Here is a 23,100-nt window from a genome sequence, read left to right on the forward strand (position 1 = left end):
TGGTCGAAACTAACAGGTCAAAGCAGGTAGTCCTTCATAAGAATTCTCAGAAACTGGGTGACTCGATCACTGTTGAGATGCACACCTCTCTCAGCTCCAGTAAGGGTGTTGTCACATGCCGAGATATCATGGACACTGCCTGAACATCTTATGACAGGGTTCCTTTGACTTAATGTTTGGCCTTATGTCCCAAACCCTATGTGGTGCTATAAATGCCAGTGTTTCAGCCATACCGCCATGAGTTGTAGAGGTGAAGCAATCTGTGGTAAAGCCGCTCCTGACACTGGGACTGGCTGCCTGTCTCGGGCAATCTGCATCAACTGCTGTGGTAACCACCCAGTCTAGAGCCTAGACTGCCCTGTTTTTGTTGAAGAATGCAAAATACAGGAGATAGAAGTGACGAAGTGGATCTCCTATGCCGAATCCCCCTGTGGGTCCAAAGGGTTAGAATAGGCTTGTGGTATTCCTGCCTGTCATAAGAGGCGACTAAAAGGAGTTTCACACGTTTTGGCCTTTATGTGATGGTCCCCTGTAGGGTTTGACCTCCATTCTTCAAAATTTTCCTCAAGAGTGGTCCAATTGGGGAAGGACGCCTTACATGATGCATTGTGTCAGTCATGCCTTGAGAACTTAAGCCCACTTACTCGTCGTCGCATTGCAGCCCCACCCATTCTACAACTCTTGGGTGAGGACACCTTCCGGGGTGCGTTTTCCACCATGCGCTATGCAGTGTCGCTTTGTGCGCCGATGATGACCATGGAGTTCTTTGCACCTGATGTCCAGCACGGTAGCCAGTTTGTTGTGGTGGGGCCGCCATGTACCTTGTTGGTTGTAGCCCCCTGACCACACAGGGATCGCTCTGCTGATGCCTGCGCTGTTAACTCCCCACATATGCCAAGGGGTAGATGCCCATCCCCCTGGGGCATCAGGACTCCTGTCAATGACCATTCTGCCTGGTGGCCTTTGTTGCGGCTGGTGGCACCCATGGGGAGGGCCCCTGGTCAGAGTGGGTGGCATCAGGGTAGATGACACGCGATGAAGCGTAGTCCGTCATCTCTTGCTGGTGGTGAAACGACCCCAAATTGTTCACCTCCCTAGCCATACCATGGGAGGAATGTCAGACTAAGGATGGCAGTGGATCTTATTCACCCCGGTACCTTGTACGTTCAAGAGCTGATGGCGAATTTTTCATGACGACGAAGCCTCAGTTTTTTCTTGAGCATTTAGAGGACAAGTTTGGGTCCAAAATGAGATCTGGTGCAGTCTTGATCAAAACAGCATCCTCTGCCCAGTCATGGGCGTTACTTGCTTGTAACAAGCTGGGGGATGTTTCAGTAACCATCTACATCTACATCCATACTCTGCAAGCCACCTGGCGGTGTGTGGTGGGGGTACCTTGAGTACCATCAAGCCCCATAAGAGCTTAAATATGGTCTAGTGTATCATATTTCACAGGGACCTTCTTTAGCAGTCCGATGATGAACTGTACGCCAATTTAGAGTGATGAGGTGTACATTTCGTCCGGGGTCTGAGGGATAATCAGGTTGCCACCGGTTCCTTCATCTTGGCCTTTGAGGGTGATACATTGCCTGAGAAGATCAAGGTGATGGTCTACCGCTGTGATACAAAACCCTATATTCCTCCCCCAATGCAGTGCTTTAAGTGCTGGAAGTTCGGCCATATGTCTTCCTGCTGTACTTCCAGTGTCACCTGTCAAGATTGCGGACGCTTATCACAACCCAATACTCCATGTGCCCTGCCTCCCATCCGTGTCACCTGCAGAGAGCACCATTTGCCTTGCTCACCAGACTGCTAGATTCTCCAGAAAGAAAGGAAAATTATGGGGTACAAGACCCTGGACCGACTGACCTACATTGAGGCTAAGAGAAAGTTATAACACTTGCATCCTGTGCATATGACATCGTCTCACGCTGTTGCTACAACAGTTCTGGCACCATCAGCTCTGCCAACCCCAGTCACCTCTCAGAGCCGGAAGACTACCCCTGCCCCCTTGATGGTGGGGGGCATTTCCCTCCCTGTTGCTCTTGCACCACCTACTTTGGGAGCAACCCCCCCCCCCCCCCCCAACCATCGGGGACGTCCGTCCCCACTTCTAAGCCAGAGAAGCGTCAGTCTTCTTCGGCTTCTCTCACTAGGAAGGGGTCCCTTGGGTCCCTCCATTCCCAGGTTTCTGCCAGTGGGAAAGATGACACCTGCCAGTGGCTGAAGAGCCCAAAAACAGCTGGTCATAGGGCTTCATGCTCATCCTCAGTACCGGAGACTGAGTCAATGAAGTCCTTCCAGCCAGGGAAACACAAGGAGCAGCGAGAGAAATCTAAAAAGAAAACCCCCAAGACAAAGGAAATTGCAGTGGCACCCACACTACCGTTACCTACAAGCTCTGCGTCTGAGGATGGGGTGGAGATTTTGGCGTCCGCTGAGGGCCTAGATCTCACCAGACGCTCAGACACAATGGATATAGACCACTCAGGCAATAAGTCAGTGGCAGCAGGTGACTCTGAGGCATAAAATGCCTCATTGAATGTTCCATGCCTTCCCAGTCTCACGATGCCATCCTCCAGTGGAATTGCGGCGGTTTTTTCCACTGCCTGGCTGAGCTGCGGAAACTGTTTAGCTTCACACCCTCTATCTGCATTGCCCTCCAGGAAACCTGGTTCCCAGCAATGCGGACCCCACCCCTCCACAGCTATAAGGGGTATTACAGGAACCTTAGTGACTATAATAGTGTGTTAGGTGGAGTTTGCGTTTATGTCCTAAACTCAGTCTGTAACGAACCTGTGCCCCTCCAAACCCCTCTTGAAGCTGTGGCTGTCAGTATAAGTATGACGCAGGAATTAACTGTCTGCAATGTATATATTCCTCCAGATGGTGCAGTCCTCCTGAATGTATTAGCTGCACTGATTGATCAACTCCCAAAACCTTTCCTACTTTGGGAGATTTTAATGCTCATAACCCCTTGTGGGGGTACCATGCGTACTGGCCAAAGCAGGGATGTTGAAACTTTACTATCTAAGTTCAACCTCTGCCTCTTAAATACTGGGGCTGCCACACATTTCAGTGTGGCTCAGTAGTTACTCGGCCATTGATTTATCAATTTGCAGTCTTCGCCCATCTATCCACTGGAGAGCACATGATGACCTGTGTGGTAGTGACCACTTCCCCATCATCCTGTCACTGCCCCAGTGTCAGGCCCATTTACGCTTACCCACTTGGGTTTCAAACAAGGTGGACTGGGAAACTTTCACCTCTGCTGTCACCGTTGAATCTCCCCCACATGGTGTGATGGTTGAGCGGGTGACTACAACAATTGTTTCTGTGGTAGAAAATGTGATCCCTTGCTCTTTAGGTTGCCCGAGGCATAAGGCAGTCCCTTGGCGGTCGCCGGAAGTGGCTGAAGCAATTAAGGAGTGTTAGTGAGCTCTACAGCGGCGTAAACGGCACCCTCGCCTGGAGCACCTCGTAGCCAATTAAGGCTCCGTGCCTGTGTTCGCCAACTTATCAAATGACAGAAGCAGGAGTGTTGGGAGAGATACATCTTCACCAGTGGGTGCCTTACGTCACCTTCCCAAGTCTGGCCAAAGATCAAACATCTTTTCGGGTACCGGAACCCAACAGGTCTGCCCGGTGTCACCATAAATGGCATGTTATCTGTTGATGCAAACGCGATTGCCGAGCACCTTGCCGAGCACTTTGCTCGAGCCTCTGCGTCGGAGAATTACCCCCCAGTCATTCACACTATCAAACGGTGGCTGGAAGAGAACGTCCTCTCGTTCACTACACATTGCAGTGAATCCTATAACGCCCCATTTACAGAGTGGGAGATCCTTAGTGCCCTTGCACATTGCCCCGACACAGCTCCTGGGCGTGATCGGATCCACAGCCAGATGATTATACATCTCTCATCTGATTACAAGCGACATCTCCTCATCATCTACAACCAGATCTGGTGCGATGGCGTATTTCCATCGCAATGGCAGGAGAGCACCATCATTCTGGTGCTCAAACCTGGTAATAACCCGCTTGATGTGGATAGCTATCGGTCCATCAGCCTCACCAATGTTCTTTGTAAACTGCTGGATCGTATCGTATGTCGGCGGTTAGGTTGGGTCCTGGAGTCACATGGCCTACTGGCTCCATGTCAGGACGGCTTCCGCCAGGGTCGCTTTACCACTGATAATCTTGCGTCCATAGTGTCTGCCATCCGAACAGCCTTTTCCATACGGCAACACCTGGTTGCTGTCGCTCCGTACTTTCCATGTCCAAGTTGGTGCCTCCCATAGTTCCATCCATATCCAGGAGAGTGGAGTCCCACAGGGCTCTGTATTGCCTCTCTCTTTGTAGTGGCCATTAACGGTCTAGCAGCAGCTGTCGGGTCCTCCGTCTCACCTTCTCTGTATGCAGTTGACTTCTGCATTTCGTACTGTTCCTCCAATACTGGTGTTGTCAAGAGATGCCTATAGGGAGCCATCCACAAGGCACAGTCATGGCTCTAGTCCACGGCTTCCAGTTTTCAGCCACAAAGTCGTATGTCATGCACTTCTGTTGGCATCACACCGTTCATCAGGAACCAGCACTTTACCTTAATGACAATCCACTCACTGTAGTGGAGACATATCAGTTCCCAGGACTGGTTTTTGATGCTCAATTGACCTGGCTCCCTCATCTTTGTCAGCTTAAGCAGAAGTGCTGGCAGCACCTCAATGCCGTCCGTTGCCTGAGCAACACCAATTGGGGTGCAGATCGCTGTACGCTGCTGCGGCTCTACAAAGTTGACTATGGGAGTGTGGTTTATGGTTCGGCAGCATCTTCAGCATTGCATTTACTCGACCCTGTGCACCACCGCGGGGTCGACTAGCGACAGGAGCTTTTAGGACTAGTCCGGTGACCAGCGCACTGGTGGATGGTGGAGGCTGGGGTCCCTCCATAGCAGATCAGACGTGCACAACTGCTTGCCAGTTACGCAGCACATATTCGTAGTTCCCCTGAGCATCCGAATTACCATCTTCCTTTCCCACCTGCGGCAGTCCATCTCCTGCATCGGCAGCCCAGGTCGGGGCTAACGATTGCAGTTCGTGTGCAGTCCCTTCTCTCCAAACTGGAGTCCTCCCCTTTACCATCTTTACTTGGAGTCCATTTATGTACGCCTCCGTGGTGTACGCCACGGCCACAGCTTCGTCTGGACCTTTGACGTGGCCATAAGGACTCCGCTGTCACTTCCTCTCGAGTCTTGACGTGTTCCGGGGCTCTGAAGTGGTTTACACAGATGACTCGATGGCTGAGGGTCGCGTTGGCTTTGCCTATGTTCGCAGCGGCCATATTGAACAGCATTCCTTACCTGATGGCTGCAGTGCATTTACTGCAGAGCTGGTTGCCATTTCTCATGCACTTCAGTATCTTCGTTCATGCCCTGGGGAGTCTTTTTTTTATGTACTGACTCCTTGAGCAGCCTGAAAACTATCGACCAGTGCTACCCTCGTCATCCTTTGATAGCGTCCACCTGGGAGTCCATCTATGCCCTGGAATGGTCCAGTCATTCAGTGGTGTTTGTCTGAACCCCTGGTCACATCAGAATCCAATGAACTTGCTGACAGGCTGGCCAAACAGGCTACACGGATACCATTTCTGGAGATGGGCATCCCCGCAACTGACCTGCGTTCGTTATTATGCCGCAAGGTTTTTTCAGCTTTGAGAGACGGAATGGCAAAATCTCAGTACGCACAACAAACTGTGAGCCATTGAGGGGACCACGAATGTGTGGAAGTCCTCGATGATTGCCTCTCGCAGGAACTCTGTGGTTCTCTGCAGGCTCTGCATTGGTCATGCTTGGGTGACCCATGGTTACCTCCTGCACCGTAATGACCCACCTCAGTGTCGGTGCGGTGCCCGGTTGCAAGTGGCCCATATTCTTCTGCTCTGTCCTTCTTTAGCTGCCTTGCGACTTCATCTTCGGTTACCGGACTCATTATCATTGATTTTAGCAGACCATGCCTCATTGGCTGATATGGTTTTAAGTTTCATCCGTGAGGGTGGGTTTTATCATTCGATCTGAGTTTTAGCACCTGTCCTTTGTCCTTCTGTGTCCTCCACCCTAGTGCTTGTAGGGTGGAAGTTTTAATGTGTTGCAGGGTGGCTGACTTTTCTTTTTTATGTTCGTGGTCGGCCAGCCACTGTAACCTGCTGCCTTGTTTTATTCTCTTCTGTTTCTGGCATCTCTGTTTTCTTGTCCTCTTTTGTTCTTTTTAGTGTTCATTGCCTTTCCTTCATTCTTGTGGTCTTTCCTTTCTTTCCATTTTGTGTTATCTGTCTCATCAGTTTTCTTCTCACACTTGTAGCATTGTTTTATTAGGAACAAGGGACCAATGACCTGTTAGTTTGGTCCCTTTCCCCATCTTTTAAACCAACCTTTGCCGAAGCCAAAAAAGAATATAAGACGACGAAACCCTGTTTTTGCCACCTCATAGTCTTCCATGGCGCAGAAATCTATTTCGAAGGTGGATGCTTTGACACAGACAACTACTAGTGTGCCTGTATCCACCACAAGCACCTGTATTTGCATGTGTACGTATCAACGGAAAAAGAGTAAGGAGAAAGCAATCCAGGCAGCTGCACCAGGAAAGACTAACAACAGTTCCGCCGTGAGCATCCAGAAGGTACAAGAAAGTCAGAGTGCCTCTCAACGCCCTGTTTCCTCTCATCCTCAAAGGGACAGGGTGCAGGGAAAGGTTCACAGTGTTCGGGTCAAAAGCTGTCCCGAGTGCCGTCAGACATCATTCGTTCCTGTCTGCACATGCCAAGGTATCATTTTAGCTGCCTTTTGGTAGTAGGTCTTGGAAATTTTCTAATGGCACTAATCTTTTGAGGATCAGGTTTTATTCCAGAGGGCGAAATAATGTGACCTAAAAATTTGATTTCAGATCGGGGAAATCGGGACTTTTGAAGATTTACAGTCACTTCAAATTCTCTGAATTTCTGAAATATACGCTGTATAAGGCGAAGACGCTCTTCCCAAGTTTTTGTGGCAATGAGGAGACCATCAACGTAAATGGTAACTTGATCAACTAAGTCATCTCCTAACATGATCCATCTTAGGTATCGTTACCAAGGGGCTACTATACGATGAATTGGATGGTTCAATCACCTTCCAAGATAACATTTTTCTAATTTCAGTTTTTACAGCCACCCTTCTCGAAAATGGTATCGAATAGGTGATGCGACAGAAAGTGAGATGGGGTATAACCTCCATTCTATATTGAAAGTCTCGAATTATTCCAGGTCTCGCCGAGAAAATGGCTCTGAAGTCAAAAAGGATTTGAAATAATTCTTGTCTGTATTCATATGTCAGATTGGTGGATTCTGCTCCTTTAGTTGTAATTTCGTCTCTGTAAGTAGGCCTAATCTGTTTCATCTGGTCCTTGTATGTCACAGTCAGAACTGTTCCAGCCATTGTGTATTGGTGTGCTTTTTCTGATAAGTTTATGTATTCAAAAAATGTTTCCTGAGGGATAATTACGTACTTTCTCATGTGTGAGTCTGATAGTGATTACTTGTTCATTTACATTTAGAGTGCAAGTTCCTTTAGCAAAATCAATCTTGGCCTTCGTTTGTTTTAGAAACTCGGTACCTAACAAGCAGGGCATTGACAAGTTTTTTACTACCAGGAAATACATTCATGTGTTACTGTTTGTATAATAACAGGGATCAAAGCTGGCATCTGCAGTTTCTGTGTGTATGAATTAATAGCTCCTGAAAGACAACATCCTTGTACAGGTAATGTGGGTATTTTTTGTGTGGCTGTTATCTGTTTGAAAAAAAACATAGTGAGATTGCATTTACATTTGCACCAGTATCCAGTATTGCAGTAGTTACATATCCTGCTAGTGTGATTTGGGTTGTCACCTGAATTTGGTTGCCTTCCTGTCGGTCTAAGTTTGTCACATTATTCTCGTGTAGTAACTCGTCATGAATGTCAGTACTTTCATTGTAACGTAGTATTAGCGCTGTATTCAGGTCTTTGTCATTAATATAGTTACTCCCTTTCTGCCGCACAGCACCTTGTAGGGAGTGACAAGATGCTGTGATTAGTTTTCAATGTTGAATAGTTGGTGGTACAACAATTGTTATTCCTATCAGGTTGTAAACTCATTTCAGTTGATTGCGGCGAATAATTGTGAATTACTTGGGTATCAAACTGTGATAGTTCATTTAATGGATTAAAAGTCAGAAGATTGTCAGCTTGAGAGAAAAATACTGGTGGGTTGTACTGTTTTCTCTGCATTTTGTTATTTCCTCTATTCTGAGGTTCAAATTGTGTCTGAAATTCTCGTTCTTACATTTGTTGTTGGTTAGATGCCAATGTTTGAAATTGCTGGTTATTCGGCATGAATTTTCGCTGAGTGTTAATTGGGTCTGTATGTTGGTAGTATATGTTCGTGTGCCACGTGCCAGGATTCCATTCTCGTGCTTGCTGTGGGAATCCGCACTGCCAACTTCTGTTACCGTATTCATTGCCATACGCAGTGCGCTATGGCTTGTTGCCATAGTTAAAATTGTTTGCCTGATTCGTCGGGTGATATCTCGCTCGGTAGTAGTTCTTATTACCTTTAATTGTCCATTTCCATTCTGCTTGCCATAATAATGATCGTGTCCGTTGAAAATGCTTTTTCCTTTCTGAAATACGTATACCATTGTTGTTATATATCTAAAAACAAAGATGATGTGACTTACCAAACGAAAGCGCCGGCACATCGATAGACACACAAACAAACACAAACATACACACAAAATTCAAGCTTTCGCAACAAATTGTTGCCTCATCAGGAAAGAGGGAAGGAGAGGGAAAGACGAAAGGATGTGGGTTTTAAGGGAGAGGGTAAGGAGTCATTCCAATCCCGGGAGCGGAAAGACTTACCTTAAGGGGAAAAAAGGACGGGTATACACTCGCGCGCACACACACACACACACATATCCATCCACACATATACAGACACAAGCAGACATATTTAAAGGCAAAGAGTTAGGGCAGAGATGTCATCAGTCGAGGCGGAAGTGCAGAGGCAAAGATGTTGTTGAATGACGTGTGAGGTATGAGTGGCGGCAACTTGAAATTAGCGGAGATTGAGGCCTGGTGGGTAACGGAAAGAGAGGATATATTGAAGAGCAAGTTCCCATCTCCGGAGTTCGGATAGGTTGGTGTTGGTGGGAAGTATCCAGATAACCTGGACGGTGTAACACTGTGCCAAGATGTGCTGGCCGTGCACCAAGGCATGTTTAGCCACAGGGTGATCCTCATTACCAACAAACACTGTCTGCCTGTGTCCATTCATGCGAATGGACAGTTTGTTGCTGGTCATTCCCACATAGAATGCATCACAGTGTAGGGAGGTCAGTTGGTAAATCACGTGGGTGCTTTCACACGTGGCTCTGCCTTTGATCGTGTACACCTTCCGGGTTACAGGACTGGAGTAGGTGGTGGTGGGAGGGTGCGTGGGACAGGTTTTACACTGGGGGCGGTTACAAGGATAGGAACCAGAGGGTAGGGAAGGTGGTTTGGGGATTTCATTGGGATGAACTAACAGGTTACGAAGGTTAGGTGGACGGCGGAAAGACACTCTTGGTGGAGTGGGGAGGATTTCGTGAAGGATGGATCTCATTTCAGGGCAGGATTTGAGGAAGTCGTATCCCTGCTGGAGAGCCACATTCAGAGTCTGGTCCAGTCCCGGAAAGTATCCTGTCACAAGTGGGGCACTTTTGTGGTTCTTCTGTGGGAGGTTCTGGGTTTGAGGGGATGAGGAAGTGGCTCTGGTTATTTGCTTCTGTACCATGTCGGGAGGGCAGTTACGGGATGCGAAAGCTGTTGTCAGGTTGTTGGTGTAATGGTTCAGGGATTCCAGACTGGACCAGATTCGTTTGCCACGAAGACCTAGGCTGTAGGGAAGGGACCGTTTGATGTGGAATGGGTGGCAGCTGTCATAATGCAGGTACTGTTGCTTGTTGGTGGGTTTGATGTGGACGGACATGTGAAGCTGGCCATTGGACAGATGGAGGTCAACGTCAAGGAAAGTGGCGTGGTATTTGGAGTAGGTCCAGGTGAATCTGATGGAACCAAAGGAGTTTAGGTTGGAGAGGAAATTCTGGAGTTCTTCTTCACTGTGAGTCCAGATCATGAAGATGTCATCAATAAATCTGTACCAAACTTTGGGTTGGCAGGTCTGGGTAACCAAGAAGGCTTCCTCTAGGCGACCCATGAATAGGTTGGCGTACGAGGGGGCCATCCTGGTACCCATGGCTGTTCCCTTTAATTGTTGGTATGTCTGGCCTTCAAAAGTGAAGAAGTTGTGGGTCAGGATGAAGCTGGCTAAGGTAATGAGGAAAGAGGTTTTAGGTAGGGTGGCAGGTGATCGGCATGAAATCCTTATACACAAATATTCCGCATGCCCAGGGCCTCGCTGCGATGGAGCATTTCCTTTCACGCCGATCACCTGCCACCCTACCTAAAACCTCTTTCCTCATTACCTTCATCCTGACCCACAACTTCTTCACTTTTGAAGGCCAGACATACCAACAATTAAAGGGAACAGCCATGGGTACCAGGATGGCCCCCTCGTACGCCAACCTATTCATGGGTCGCCTAGAGGAAGCCTTCTTGGTTACCCAGGCCTGCCAACCCAAAGTTTGGTACAGATTTATTGATGACATCTTCATGATCTGGACTCACAGTGAAGAAGAACTCCAGAATTTCCTCTCCAACCTCAACTCCTTTGGTTCCATCAGATTCACCTGGTCCTACTCCAAATCCCATGCCACTTTCCTTGACGTTGACCACCATCTGTCCAATGGCCAGCTTCACACGTCCGTCCACATCAAACCCACCAACAAGCAACAGTACCTGCATTATGACAGCTGCCACCCATTCCACATCAAACGGTCCCTTCCCTACAGCCTAGGTCTTCGTGGCAAACGAATCTGCTCCAGTCGGGAATCCCAGAACCATTACACCAACAACCTGACAACAGCTTTCGCATCCCATAACTACCCTCCCGACCCGGTACAGAAGCAAATAACCAGAGCCACTTCCTCATCCCCTCAAACCCAGAACCTCCCTCAGAAGAACCACAAAAGTGCCCCACTTGTGACAGGATACTTTCCGGGACTGGACCAGACTCTGAATGTGGCTCTCCAGCAGGGATACGACTTCCTCAAATCCTGCCCTGAAATGAGATCCATCCTTCACGAAATCCTCCCCACTCCACCAAGAGTGTCTTTCCGCCGTCCACCTAACCTTCGTAACCTGTTAGTTCATCCCTATGAAATCCCCAAACCACCTTCCCTAACCCCTGGCTCCTATTCTTGTAACTGCCCCCGGTGTAAAACCTGTCCCATGCACCCTCCCACCACCACCTACTGCAGTCCTGTAACCCGGAAGGTGTGCATGATCAAAGGCAGAGCCACGTGTGAAAGCACCCACGTGATTTACCAACTTACCTGCCTACACTGTGATGCATTCTATGTGGGAATGACCAGCAACAAACTGTCCATTCGCATGAATGGACACAGGCAGACAGTGTTTGTTGATAATGAGGATCACCCTGTGGCTAAACATGCCTTGGTGCACGGCCAGCACATCTTGGCACAGTGTTACACCGTCCGGGTTATCTGGATACTTCCCACCAACACCAACCAATCCGAACTCCGGAGATGGGAACTTGCTCTTCAATATATCCTCTCTTCCCGTTACCCACCAGGCCTCAATCTCCGCTAATTTCAAGTTGCCGCCACTCATACCTCACCTGTCATTCAACAACATCTTTGCCTCTGCACTTCCGCCTCGACTGACGACATCTCTGCCCAAACTCTTTGTCTTTAAATATGTCTGCTTGTGTCTGTATATGTGTGGATGGATATGTGTGTGTGTGCGAGTGTATACCCGTCCTTTTTTCCCCCTAAGGTAAGTCTTTCCGCTCCCGGGATTGGAATGACTCCTTACCCTCTCCCTTAAAACCCACATCCTTTCGTCTTTCCCTCTCCTTCCCTCTTTCCTGATGAGGCAACAGTTTGTTGCGAAAGCTTGAATTTTGTGTGTATGTTTGTGTTTGTTTGTGTGTCTATCGACGTGCCAGCGCTTTCGTTTGGTAAGTCACATCATCTTTGTTTTTAGATATATTTTTCCCACGTGGAATGTTTCCCTCTATTATACTAATACCATTGTTGTTTCTCGTACTTGAGGAATTCCACATGTTGTTACTTGATTTGTTCTTATTGCTTGATCTCTGTTCCTCATGTATAGGGTGAAATGAGTCTGATATGGAAAGAAATGTCTCTTCGTTATCATCGTTGATGTTAACTAATTTTTCTTGAATTGATACTGGCAATTTCAACTTCAAGATCATAATCACATCCTTACCTGAGATTGGTGTAGCCCAGTATCTAATTTTTCCCAAATACTTTCCAAAATATTTCCTTAAGCCTCCAATTCTCGTATCGAAAGGTTCAGCTTGATATACCTCTTTCCTCAGTCTTTTCTGAACTCCTTCGTTCCACAACTTGGCTAAAAATGCTTGTTCAAAATCACGGTAAGTAAGACATTGATCGACCATTTCAGTTCCCCAAATAGCAGATTCTCCTGTAATATGTGATGTGTCGACAGAAGTGCCGACACAGTGTGATTTGAGGGGACCGCAATGCACGCTATAAACACACGAAGGATGGTGTGAGGTCTGAAACAGGATACGTAATGAATGCTATAAAGAAAAGTATGTAGCTTTTGGAATACTTAACTTTAATCCATCCTTGTTGTATACATCGTTCTTGATGAGACATGCTTTATACCATAAGTATCAATTGCTATGTAAGGCTAATGGCGCCTTGCTAGGTCGTAGCCATGGACTTAGCTGAAGGCTATTCTAACTATCTGCTCGTCAAAGGAGCGAGGCTTTGTCAGTGTAGTCGCTAGCAAAGTCGTCCGTACAACTGGGGCGAGTGCTATTCCGTATCTCGAGACCTGCCTTGTGGTGGCACTCGGTCTGCGATCACACAGTAGCGACACGCGGGTCCGACATGTACTAATGGACCACGGCCGATTTAAAACTACCACCTAGCAAGTGTGGTGTCTGGCAGTGACACCATATTCCTCCCCCGCAAATCGGCGAACGGTCGTGTTATAAGGCTTCTGCCCGCCGTGGGGAGGACCCCATGTTGACGTATGCGATGAGGTGGGGAGCCTAACAACAGGCGAGGCTGTGCCACCCGCACCCGGCCATTCGGTCCGAGGGGAGCTAGGAAACGCCTGAAAACCTAGTCCAGGGTGCACGTCAACATGCGGTATATGCGCCCGTAGAGAGACAGGAGGGGCCGAAGGGTCGACCTCCATTGCGTCGGGGTACCCGACGCGCGAAGACGCCATGTGGTTCGGAGCGGGCAAGAGTTCCATGGCGGAGGACATCTGGTCACGGGAAGCGATAGGCGGCGCGTGACCCAGGGAGGCACTTGGCGGTTGCAGCGAAGCGTCCACTGCGGGCAGCACCGGCGGGAGACCAAGCGGCGGCGGCGGCGTGTCGCCATGGGGCAAAATGGAAGGCAGCGTCGGTAACACCTGGGGATGAGGCGAGCCAGTAGATGGGTCCCCAGGGCGCTGACCGGACGGCACCGTCGCTGAAAGCAGACGGGGAGAGGCAGAACCCAGGCGACGACAGAGGCGCAGCTGATTGAGATGCCGACGCACCTCACCAGAGGCCCCCAAAACCAAATACATCGCGCGGCCGAGGCAGCGAAGAATGTGCCCTGCGAGCCAACGCCGTGAACCTCGATAGTTGCGATAGAATACAACGTCGCCTGGAGCAAAAGCAGGTGGCTGCCGCTGCACAGGAACCTGATGCGGCGGATGCAGCAAAGACATCAAGGTTCGATGGGGACGACCATGGAGCAACTCAGCCGGTGAGCGACCATCTCGGGGCTGAGAGCGATACGAAGACAATAAGAGCAACAACGCGTCCTCCCGAGAATGCGACTGTCTCGTGCAACTTGAACTGATACAGGTACAGCATCACTTGCTAATTGACGTGATTTCCGGCGACGTCGACGCACACTTTTTGTGGGACGAACACAGTCACTGTTAGAGAAAGTGGCACTGGACGGAGTGGAATTAACGACATGAATGTCCACGGGCGAAGGTCCACGAGCCTGAGTGTCCTTGGTTCGATTCCGGCGCGAAGCAAAGGGCCTGGAATGATTAAGAGTGTCTGATCTGAGCTTTTTCTGGCAAACACTTTGAACATGTTCTTTCTTATTACAGTAAAAACAAATAGCTTGGCGTGACTGGCAATTGTCACGCGAATGTCTAGTTGCACACCGCGGGCATGATTTCACTGCATTTGTATGCTTGCGCGGCACACGTGGAGAGCTAGGCGGCAGCTGCGCGGACGAGCGCGAGGGCTGTTTATCGTTCCGTGCAGCGCGCCCGGCGGGCCGGTTAATGTGACACACGGCTGGCGAAGTTTCAAATGATTCCTGTGCAAAGTCAAGTGTGTCTTGTCTATCTAATATGTCTATCACTTGTTGAAGGGAGGGATTAACTAGTTTCAAAATCTGTTCCCGTATACGAACATCAGAAACGTTCTGTGCAATTGCATCACGTACCATTGTATCTGAATAAGGGAGTCCACATTCACACTCAAAAGCACAATCCCTTGTAAGGCCTTGCAATGTTGCAACCCACTACCTATTAGTCTGACCGGCCGTACGTTTCGTACGAAAGAAAGTATACCTCTTTGCAACTACATTGACTGTTTCTTTGAAATAGGCGTCCAATGCCGACAAAATTTCTTCGTAGGACATAGTTGCTACGTCGCGTCGGGGAAATAATTTCACTATCACACGGTACGTTTGCACCCCTACACACGACAATAAGTGAGGCTGCCGCTCGTTACCTTGAATTCTGTAGGCGGCGAGATGAAATCCAAATTGGCGTGACCACTCCGTCCATGTTTCCTTAGCTGGGTCAAACGGCCGGAACGGGGTTGCAACAGCATGTTGTGGCTGCGGTAGCGGTGAAGCGGCGGCCGCCGTATCGTTTTGCATTGCACGTTGATCCTGGACGAGCTGTCCAAGGGCATCCAATAACGCCTGCGTCTGCTGATTCTGCAAGCGATAAAATTCGGACAGTACATCTGGATATTGTGGCGAAGCCATGACACAAGTAAATGTAAGCAAGTAGAAAGAACAAGACCCTTATTTGACTCGTCGCCATATGATGTGTCGACAGAAGTGCCGACACAGTGTGATTTGAGGGGACCGCAATGCACGCTATAAACACACGAAGGATGGCGTGAGGTCTTAAACAGGATACATAATGAATGCTATAAAGAAAAGTACGTAGCTTTTGGAATACTTAACTTTAATCCATCCTTGTTGTATACATCGTTCTTGATGAGACATGCTTTATACCATAAGTATCAATTGCTATGTAAGGCTAATGGCGCCTTGCTAGGTCGTAGCCATGGACTTAGCTGAAGGCTATTCTAACTATCTGCTCGGCAAAGGAGCGAGGCTTTGTCAGTGTAGTCGCTAGCAAAGTCGTCCGTACAACTGGGGCAAGTGCTATTCCGTATCTCGAGACCTGCCTTGTGGTGGCGCTCGGTCTGCGATCACACAGTGGCGACACGCGGGTCCGACATGTACTAATGGACCACGGCCGATTTAAAAGTACCACCTAGCAAGTGTGGTGTCTGGCGGTGACACCACAATATGTCCAATTACAAACTGTATCTTTTGCCTGTCAGGCGATCTTTGCGGAAAAATTCCGAAAAATGATCGGAGAAAAATGATCTGGTGTAGGTTTCTCTTTTCGGGATTAAATAACTGAAAATTCCTGTGTTTCAATAGGCTTTCATCTTTCATTAACTGCACTAATGAATTGGAGTCATTTACTGGAATTTGTTGTGTTCTGGGTGGTGAATATACTCTGTTTTGATGTTGTGTTTTGCTGCTCAGGGCCATCATTGCTTATATCACTGAGTGAGTGAAAACACAGAGTGTGGGTAGCTGTGATATGTTTCTCTGTCTTTGTTTTGAAATAATTGCTCCAAACTTTGTATTTTCTGAGTAATCTGTTCTTTCCCAGCAGGCAAGTCTGTCATAAATACTCTTCTGATGATGATACCTAATTCTGTGAAAACAGCATCTCCCGAGGTACCTAGTGCTGCTAATATGTTAAGAATGGGGCCCTTAACAGTGTCCTGTAACTCATTTTGATTTTGTTTTCAATCATTTTATCTTTCTCTGCTAACCAGTCTGTATTTGTTCTTTTAACTTTTGTTCCACCTTTTTTTTTTTTTTTTTTTTTTTTTTTTTTTTTTTTTTTTTTTTTTTTTTTTTTTTTTTTCCCTGCCAACTGAGAGAATTTGTTAGCCAACTGCTTGACTTTGTCATTCACTATGTGTAAAGTGTCTTTACAGGTAACAACTTCTTTGTTAGCTAGCTCCACGTAAAATTTTCATCTTATCACATGCTGCAATGCAGTGTTCATCATCCATTAAGTGCCTTTTTTCCTGTAAGAGTGCGATGGCTCCTTGACATTTGTTTCAGTGCAGATGCACTAATATCATCCAAACTATTATGGGAATTGGTAACTTGCAAGTAGGGGATAAATGGATGAGGGGCAATGCATTGCAGCAAGTAATAGGTTAGAAATTTGAGTCAGCCAGGACCCATGTCTCGATGGCGAAAGCGGTTAAGGTGACTGCTCATAAGAAGCAGTAAATGTGGGTTTGAGTCCCAGTCTGGCAAAAGATTGAATCTTTTGCTGTTGCATTGAAACAACTCCCTGTGTGGCTGGAAGTCAAGAATTCCCACCCATCCCTTCCTTTTCTTTTCCTATTCCCTATTTTATATACATGTTGAGAACTGGTTTTATTAATTTCTGACCTCATAATGTGCTTAGTTCAGCTTTTATGACTACTTAAAAAAATAGAAGGGGCAAGATCAATAAAATTTTGGTACTGCAAGAAGCTCAGTTGTGTTCATATAACTTATGGGGCTCCAGCTGTCATCAACAATATCTAATATTTTGACAGGTATTGTCATTTTCAAGGCAAAATTGCAACAAGTAAGCACTGTGCAAGTGAATTTAAAACTAACTCTCTCTCTCTCTCTCTCTCTCTCTGTGTGTGTGTGTGTGTGTGTGTGTGTGTGTGTGTGTGTGTGTGTGTGTGTGTGTGTGCATGCACCTGCACTAGCATTGTACCACAGTTGTGAGATCAGAAATAGTTTCTTGCATAATTTATGTGACTTTGACTTCATAACTAGCGTGAAACATTTGGCAGAATGTGAGTAATTTAGGAGTAAAGGTAACAACTCACCAAATAATAGTCAACAGGCCCATAAACCAGATTGAAGCCTTTGCTAGCTTTCGGATGAAAAAAAGAAAAGAAAAACAAAAAAAGAAGGAAAAAAACTTTGTGTTCTGCCTTACGGCAGGTCTTGTCATGGGGAAGCCTCATGAGCATCTAGGGAAGTGATTCCAGTGGTGGTTTCCCATTGCCTTCCACTGATGATGGTTATGAAATGATAATGAGGACAACACAACACCCAGTCCCTGAGCGGAGAAAATCTCCGACCCAGCTGGGAATCGAACCCGGGCCCCTTGGCATGACAGACCACCGCGCTGACCACTCAGCTATCGGGGCGGACTTTGGATGAAAAGTATTTGTCCAAAACTACCGAAGTTTTCAGCATTTGTATGGGCCTGTTGATGACTCAGTGTGTCTATTATTCATTGAATTAATAACTGTCATTAAGGGGAGATACATATCTCCTTACTTAAAGGGAAAAAATTGCACCCAGTTTCATGAGTTTAAACTAAATTTTGTGCTGTCCAGATAGCGGTTTCCTGTTGTCCTGGGGTGCCAACAGTGATGGCCAGCTTGGGCTCGGAGACTACACAGGCGATGCCTTAGTGCCACAACCACTCACTTCGTGGACTGCAGGACGTGTCTGCCAGCTGTCAGCAGGCAGTGGCCATTCTGTGGCACTGTCAGGTGAGTCCAGAGTACATGTGATCAGTTTATTGAAAATGTTCCTGTTGGGTCACGTTTGATTCCATTCAAATAAATATGTTTCCTCTAAGTAACTACAGACCTTTTTAACTGACTAGTAGTATGAGGATAACTTACAAATGAAGGTCCTAAAACAAATAATTTATCAGGGGAAAAGTGTTTGTGGTGCTTAAAAATTAATTCTCAATTGTTGTAAATAAAATATGAAAAGTGTGTTCAGATTCTGTCATGGTTTCCTATCGGGGTAAGAATCTACTCCACTACAGTGGGTATGTGGTAAGTAACGTGAAAGATAAGACATCAAGTAGTCTCATATTTATAACCTCCTGAAAAAGTGGAATGCATCTACTTTCGCTGTCAAGATGGTTGCTCATTGTCAGGACTTGCGTGACACTTTACACAGCTTACTTCATATGGGGTCACATTATGATGCAATGTCAGCTTACATACCCAACGTTTATTTCCTGGGTGTTCAAAGTCATGAGAGTCTTATCGCATGATCTGTTGTCATTTATATTCACAAATTTCAAAGATATGGATATTTTTTTTTTTGGAGAACACGAGGCAGTGATTGCGTTTACATAGAGACCATGTCCTCACCTGTCATTTAGAAAAGTTAGTCCCTGTGGCTTCAAAAGAATGAGTGGTAGTTGTTAGGGATTTCTGTGTTAATGGAGGTTTCCCTCCTGTTCTCTGCCAGGTGATGTGTGTGTCATTTGTCACTCACATCAGTGGTGTGTTGTTAATGAGCACTGTTAGCTGCTCCACCTACTGACAGTTTTGGCAAATCATTCCGGGAGATGATGGGATGCTTCTTCAGCCAGCCACAGAAGTCATTGTCCCCAATTTCTACCCATTACTGTAATTTAAGATCTTACATTCTTCTTCTTCTTATCATATTAATATTATAAAGAGCAGTAGGCAATAATGCCCAGTTGTATCAAGTGTTCTTAATTTACCAAAGACATTCAATTCAGTTCTGCACTGTTGATTAGTGAAAAATATACAAGCTTACCATGTATCAGTCTAGATTTGTGACTGAATTCAGGTTTTCTTTGCAGATAGAACTCAGCTCCTCATTCTTAGTGGGACAAAATCGGCAGATATAAAGGTAATCTGAAGACAATAAACTCAATCTATCACATTAATAAAACATGATCATAAAATTAAAACCATAAAAAATAGAAAGATAAGCATATAAATAAACTGAACCTATAACAATAATCGTAAAGAATAAATCCAAACACTAGAAGGAAAAATTATCGGTACCAAAATAATATCTAATTATATTTAAATCTGTGTAAGGATAAACACAAATCATAAACAGGAAACTAAACAGAAACATCAAGAATTGTTTAATAAATAAAGAGGACCAAGAAAATAATAAATAAATATTTTAACATAAATATAAGAAAGAATGGAAGAAATTTTTACCATGAGAATGAATTATAGAAAGAGAGAAAGCTCTTTCAGACACTGAAAAAATATGAGGAGGAGGATTATCATAATCAAACTCAATTTATAAATAATGTAAATACAGTAAAGAAGAGACAGTACATTCCAGTCTCAGCAAAACTACTTACAAGTGTTTACGTGTCAAAGAAAAAATGTAAACATCATCCAAATGGACCATAAAAATAGAAATATAAACGTGTTAGCCTTGTAAACCAGAAAAAAGACTAGACCCACATTTTAAATTTCAGGGGTAGGAAAATATTCTTATCCTTGGTCCCCAAAACTTATATTTTGGTAAAACTAACCTGTGAAATGATTAAAATAATAATTGTAGCACTACCAAATGTAATAAATATTTATTTTATTTCAATATTGTGAAAGGATAGATTGCTACTCACTAAGTTGTGGAGATGTTGGCCTCAGCAGCCAGAGACAGCAGGTGTGTGTGTGTGTGTGTGTGTGTGTGTGTGTGTGTGTGTGTGTGTGTGTAAAATCTCCACTATATGGTGAGAAGCAGTCGTATCTTTTTAATAATATTGTTGTTACTCCTTCATGGGTTTTTCATCATTTAATTTTGTTTGGCTAAATGGTTCAAATGGCTCTGAGCACTATGGGACCCAACATCTGAGGTCATCAGTCCCCTAGAACTTAGAACTACATAAACCTAACTAACCTAAGGACATCACACACATCCATGCCCGAGGCAGGATTCGAACCTGCGACCGTAGCGGTCACGCTGTTCCAAACTGAAGCGCCTAGAACCGCAAGGCCACACCTAATTTTGTTCATTTATTTAATAATTTTATAATTTATTTATTACTGGTTTAGTAATAGAAAGGTTTACATTATCGTATCTTTTATTTTTAACATTTCTTGGTGGTATATTAGTTTTATTTGTTTGTTGCAAGAACTGCATTAAATAAAATACACTCTAATAATAATAATAATAATATTAATAATAATAACAAATAAACCATGATGATAAAGAAACCTGATAATCAAAAAATTATTAACGATATGTTAGCTAACTTACCTGCACCCAAAAATATTTCATTTTGATGAAATTTTGGATCATTATTAGGGCTATGCCTAATAATGAGTAACTGGATTATTTTTAGCTCAGCATTACGTCTCAGATATTGAAATAGTGTTTAGAAGTGGAAGTGTAGTTCACATTTCGCAAAAAGTAAATAGTGGTTGAATCATCCAAACCTTACATGAAAACTGAGTATCTACTTTTTTTTTTAATTTGTATTTATTCACATGCAGGATGAGGGATTTACTATGGTTCATAGCTATACATACATACATACATACATACATACATAAATAATTGGAACAATTATCCAAATTTTTAGTTATAGCAACTGCATGTATAGGATATGTTTTACCTTGAGGTCAAATCACTTTTTCAGGAACAGTGATAATTACAAACCTATTATCAAAAATTTTATGCTTAGGAACAGATTTATTTCTGTGGGTTTCGGGAGAATTTTCTGTAGATGTCGTGACTCAGATGGCTGATGGAGGAACTGACAATTGAACCTGAATGTAAACAGACGTAATGTATTGTGTGAAAAAAAGATGAAGTAATCCACTACAGACAAGTTACACTATTAGCAACAAATCATGGTAATATGAGAAATATCTTGCATTAACCATATGGAGTGACCTAAATTGTAATTACCATCTAAGACAAATTGTAGAAAAGACCTGTGCATTTGATCATCCTCAACAAACTCCAGTGGTAAACACTACAAGAGAGGTAGTGTGCACCATGAAGTAGTTCACTGTTCAAATTCCAGTTGTGCCTCATGAATAAGTTAACTTTTCAAATTCCAGGAAGAGTAAGGCAAAATTGTACTTCCTCCCATATTTGTCTCTCGAAATGAATAACAATGAGAAAATTGGTATATTTAGAGCTCATATGAAGTGTTACTGACAATCATTGCTTGGGGAGGGGGTGTAAGGTAGTGCCAAGATAATGGCACCATATGTACCCTTAACAACAGATAACAAGGTGGCTTTCAGAGTATAGATGTAGCCGTGTGTTTATTACTGTCTTTCTTTATGGAAGTTGTACAGGATTAATATAAGTTTTTGATCTCTTAAATTACCCATTATGTGGTTATGATCTCATTTCCTGCCAGTTGACGACTGTCTGGGCAGTGTAAATTGCTCTGCATTTGGCTCCTTACAAATCAGTATGAATACAATCAGTCTACTTTACTGACTCTTGGTGATACTGATGACAGAAGCAACATCTCTGCAGCTGAGAGAATTTATGACTCAGCCTGTATTACTCAGTGATTGTTCTCAGATGGAATCTTACGGATTGCAGTGTTTCATTCATCAATATCTGTCGACTATTAGGTCTTGGCCTTCTTTTGTTTGGCTGCATGCACATGGTGTTCCTGTCCTGTTTCGATCTGCACTTGGAACTTTATAAAATGATATCAGGTATGTATGTATGTATGTATGTATGTATTATTATTATTATTATTATTATTATTATTATTTGAATTAATAGAGGGAAACATTCCATATGGGAAAAATATATCTAAAAACAAAGATGATGTGCCTTACCAAACGAAAGCGCTGGCACGTCGATAGACACACAAACAAACACAAACATACACACAAAATTCAAGCTTTCGCAACAAACTGTTGCCTCATCAGGAAAGAGGGAAGGAGAGGGAAAGATGAAAGGATTTGGGTTTTAAGGGAGACGGTAAGGAGTCATTCCAATCCCGGGAGCGGAAAGACGTACCTTAGGGGGAAAAAAGAACGGGTATACACTCGCGCGCACACACACACACACACACACACACACACACACACACACACACATCCATCAACACATATACGTATGTGTTGATGGATATGTGTGTGTGTGCGCGAGTGTATACCCATCCTTTTTTCCCCCTAAGGTAAGTCTTTCCACTCCCGGGATTGGAATGACTCCTTACCCTCTCCCTTAAAACCCAAATCCTTTCGTCTTTCCCTCTCCTTCCCTCTTTCCTGATGAGGTAACAGTTTGTTGCGAAAGCTGGAATTTTGTGTGTATGTTTGTGTTTGTTTGTGTGTCTATCGACGTGCCAGCGCTTTCGTTTGGTAAGTCACATCATCTTTGTTTTTAGATATATTATTATTATTTACATTTTATGGCCTTTGTTGGACCACCCTAGCCAACTTCATACAAATAATTTTTCAGTTTCCTGTCAGTCCAGTACTACTTCATTCTCTCGGATCTCATCCTTCTTTCTTCATTGGAAATCACCCTTCTTATTGTCTGTTTGTTGATTCTCATTTGCAGTCTGGTTTGTTTGTCTGCGAGTTTCCTGATTTTGTCTGTTTCGCTTCTTAAATGGTTCAAATGGCTCTGAGCACTATGGGACTTAACATCTGTGGTCATTAGTCCCCTAGAACTTAGAACTACTTAAACCTAACTAACCTAAGGACATCACACACATCCGTGCCTGAGACAGGATTTGAACCTGCGACTGTAGCGGTCACGCGGTTCCAGACTGAAGCGCCCAGAACCGCAGGGCCACACTAGCCGGCTTTCGCTTCTTAG

The 23,100-nt window shown here is 45.1% G+C and overlaps 1 protein-coding gene across 1 annotated transcript in view; it reads left to right on the plus strand.

The window, feature by feature from the left end:
• Positions 1–23,100, plus strand: part of LOC126419139 (X-linked retinitis pigmentosa GTPase regulator-like) — a 358,411-nt gene that overhangs the window by 13,338 nt on the left and 321,973 nt on the right. Inside the window, exon 5 of the mRNA XM_050086247.1 lies at positions 17,892–18,050. Within this exon, the coding sequence (XP_049942204.1) occupies positions 17,892–18,050 (159 nt within the window). The remainder of the gene's footprint in view (positions 1–17,891; positions 18,051–23,100) is intronic.

Source organism: Schistocerca serialis, chromosome 9, assembly GCF_023864345.2.
Source record: "Schistocerca serialis cubense isolate TAMUIC-IGC-003099 chromosome 9, iqSchSeri2.2, whole genome shotgun sequence".
Classification (NCBI taxonomy): Eukaryota; Metazoa; Arthropoda; class Insecta; order Orthoptera; family Acrididae; genus Schistocerca; species Schistocerca serialis.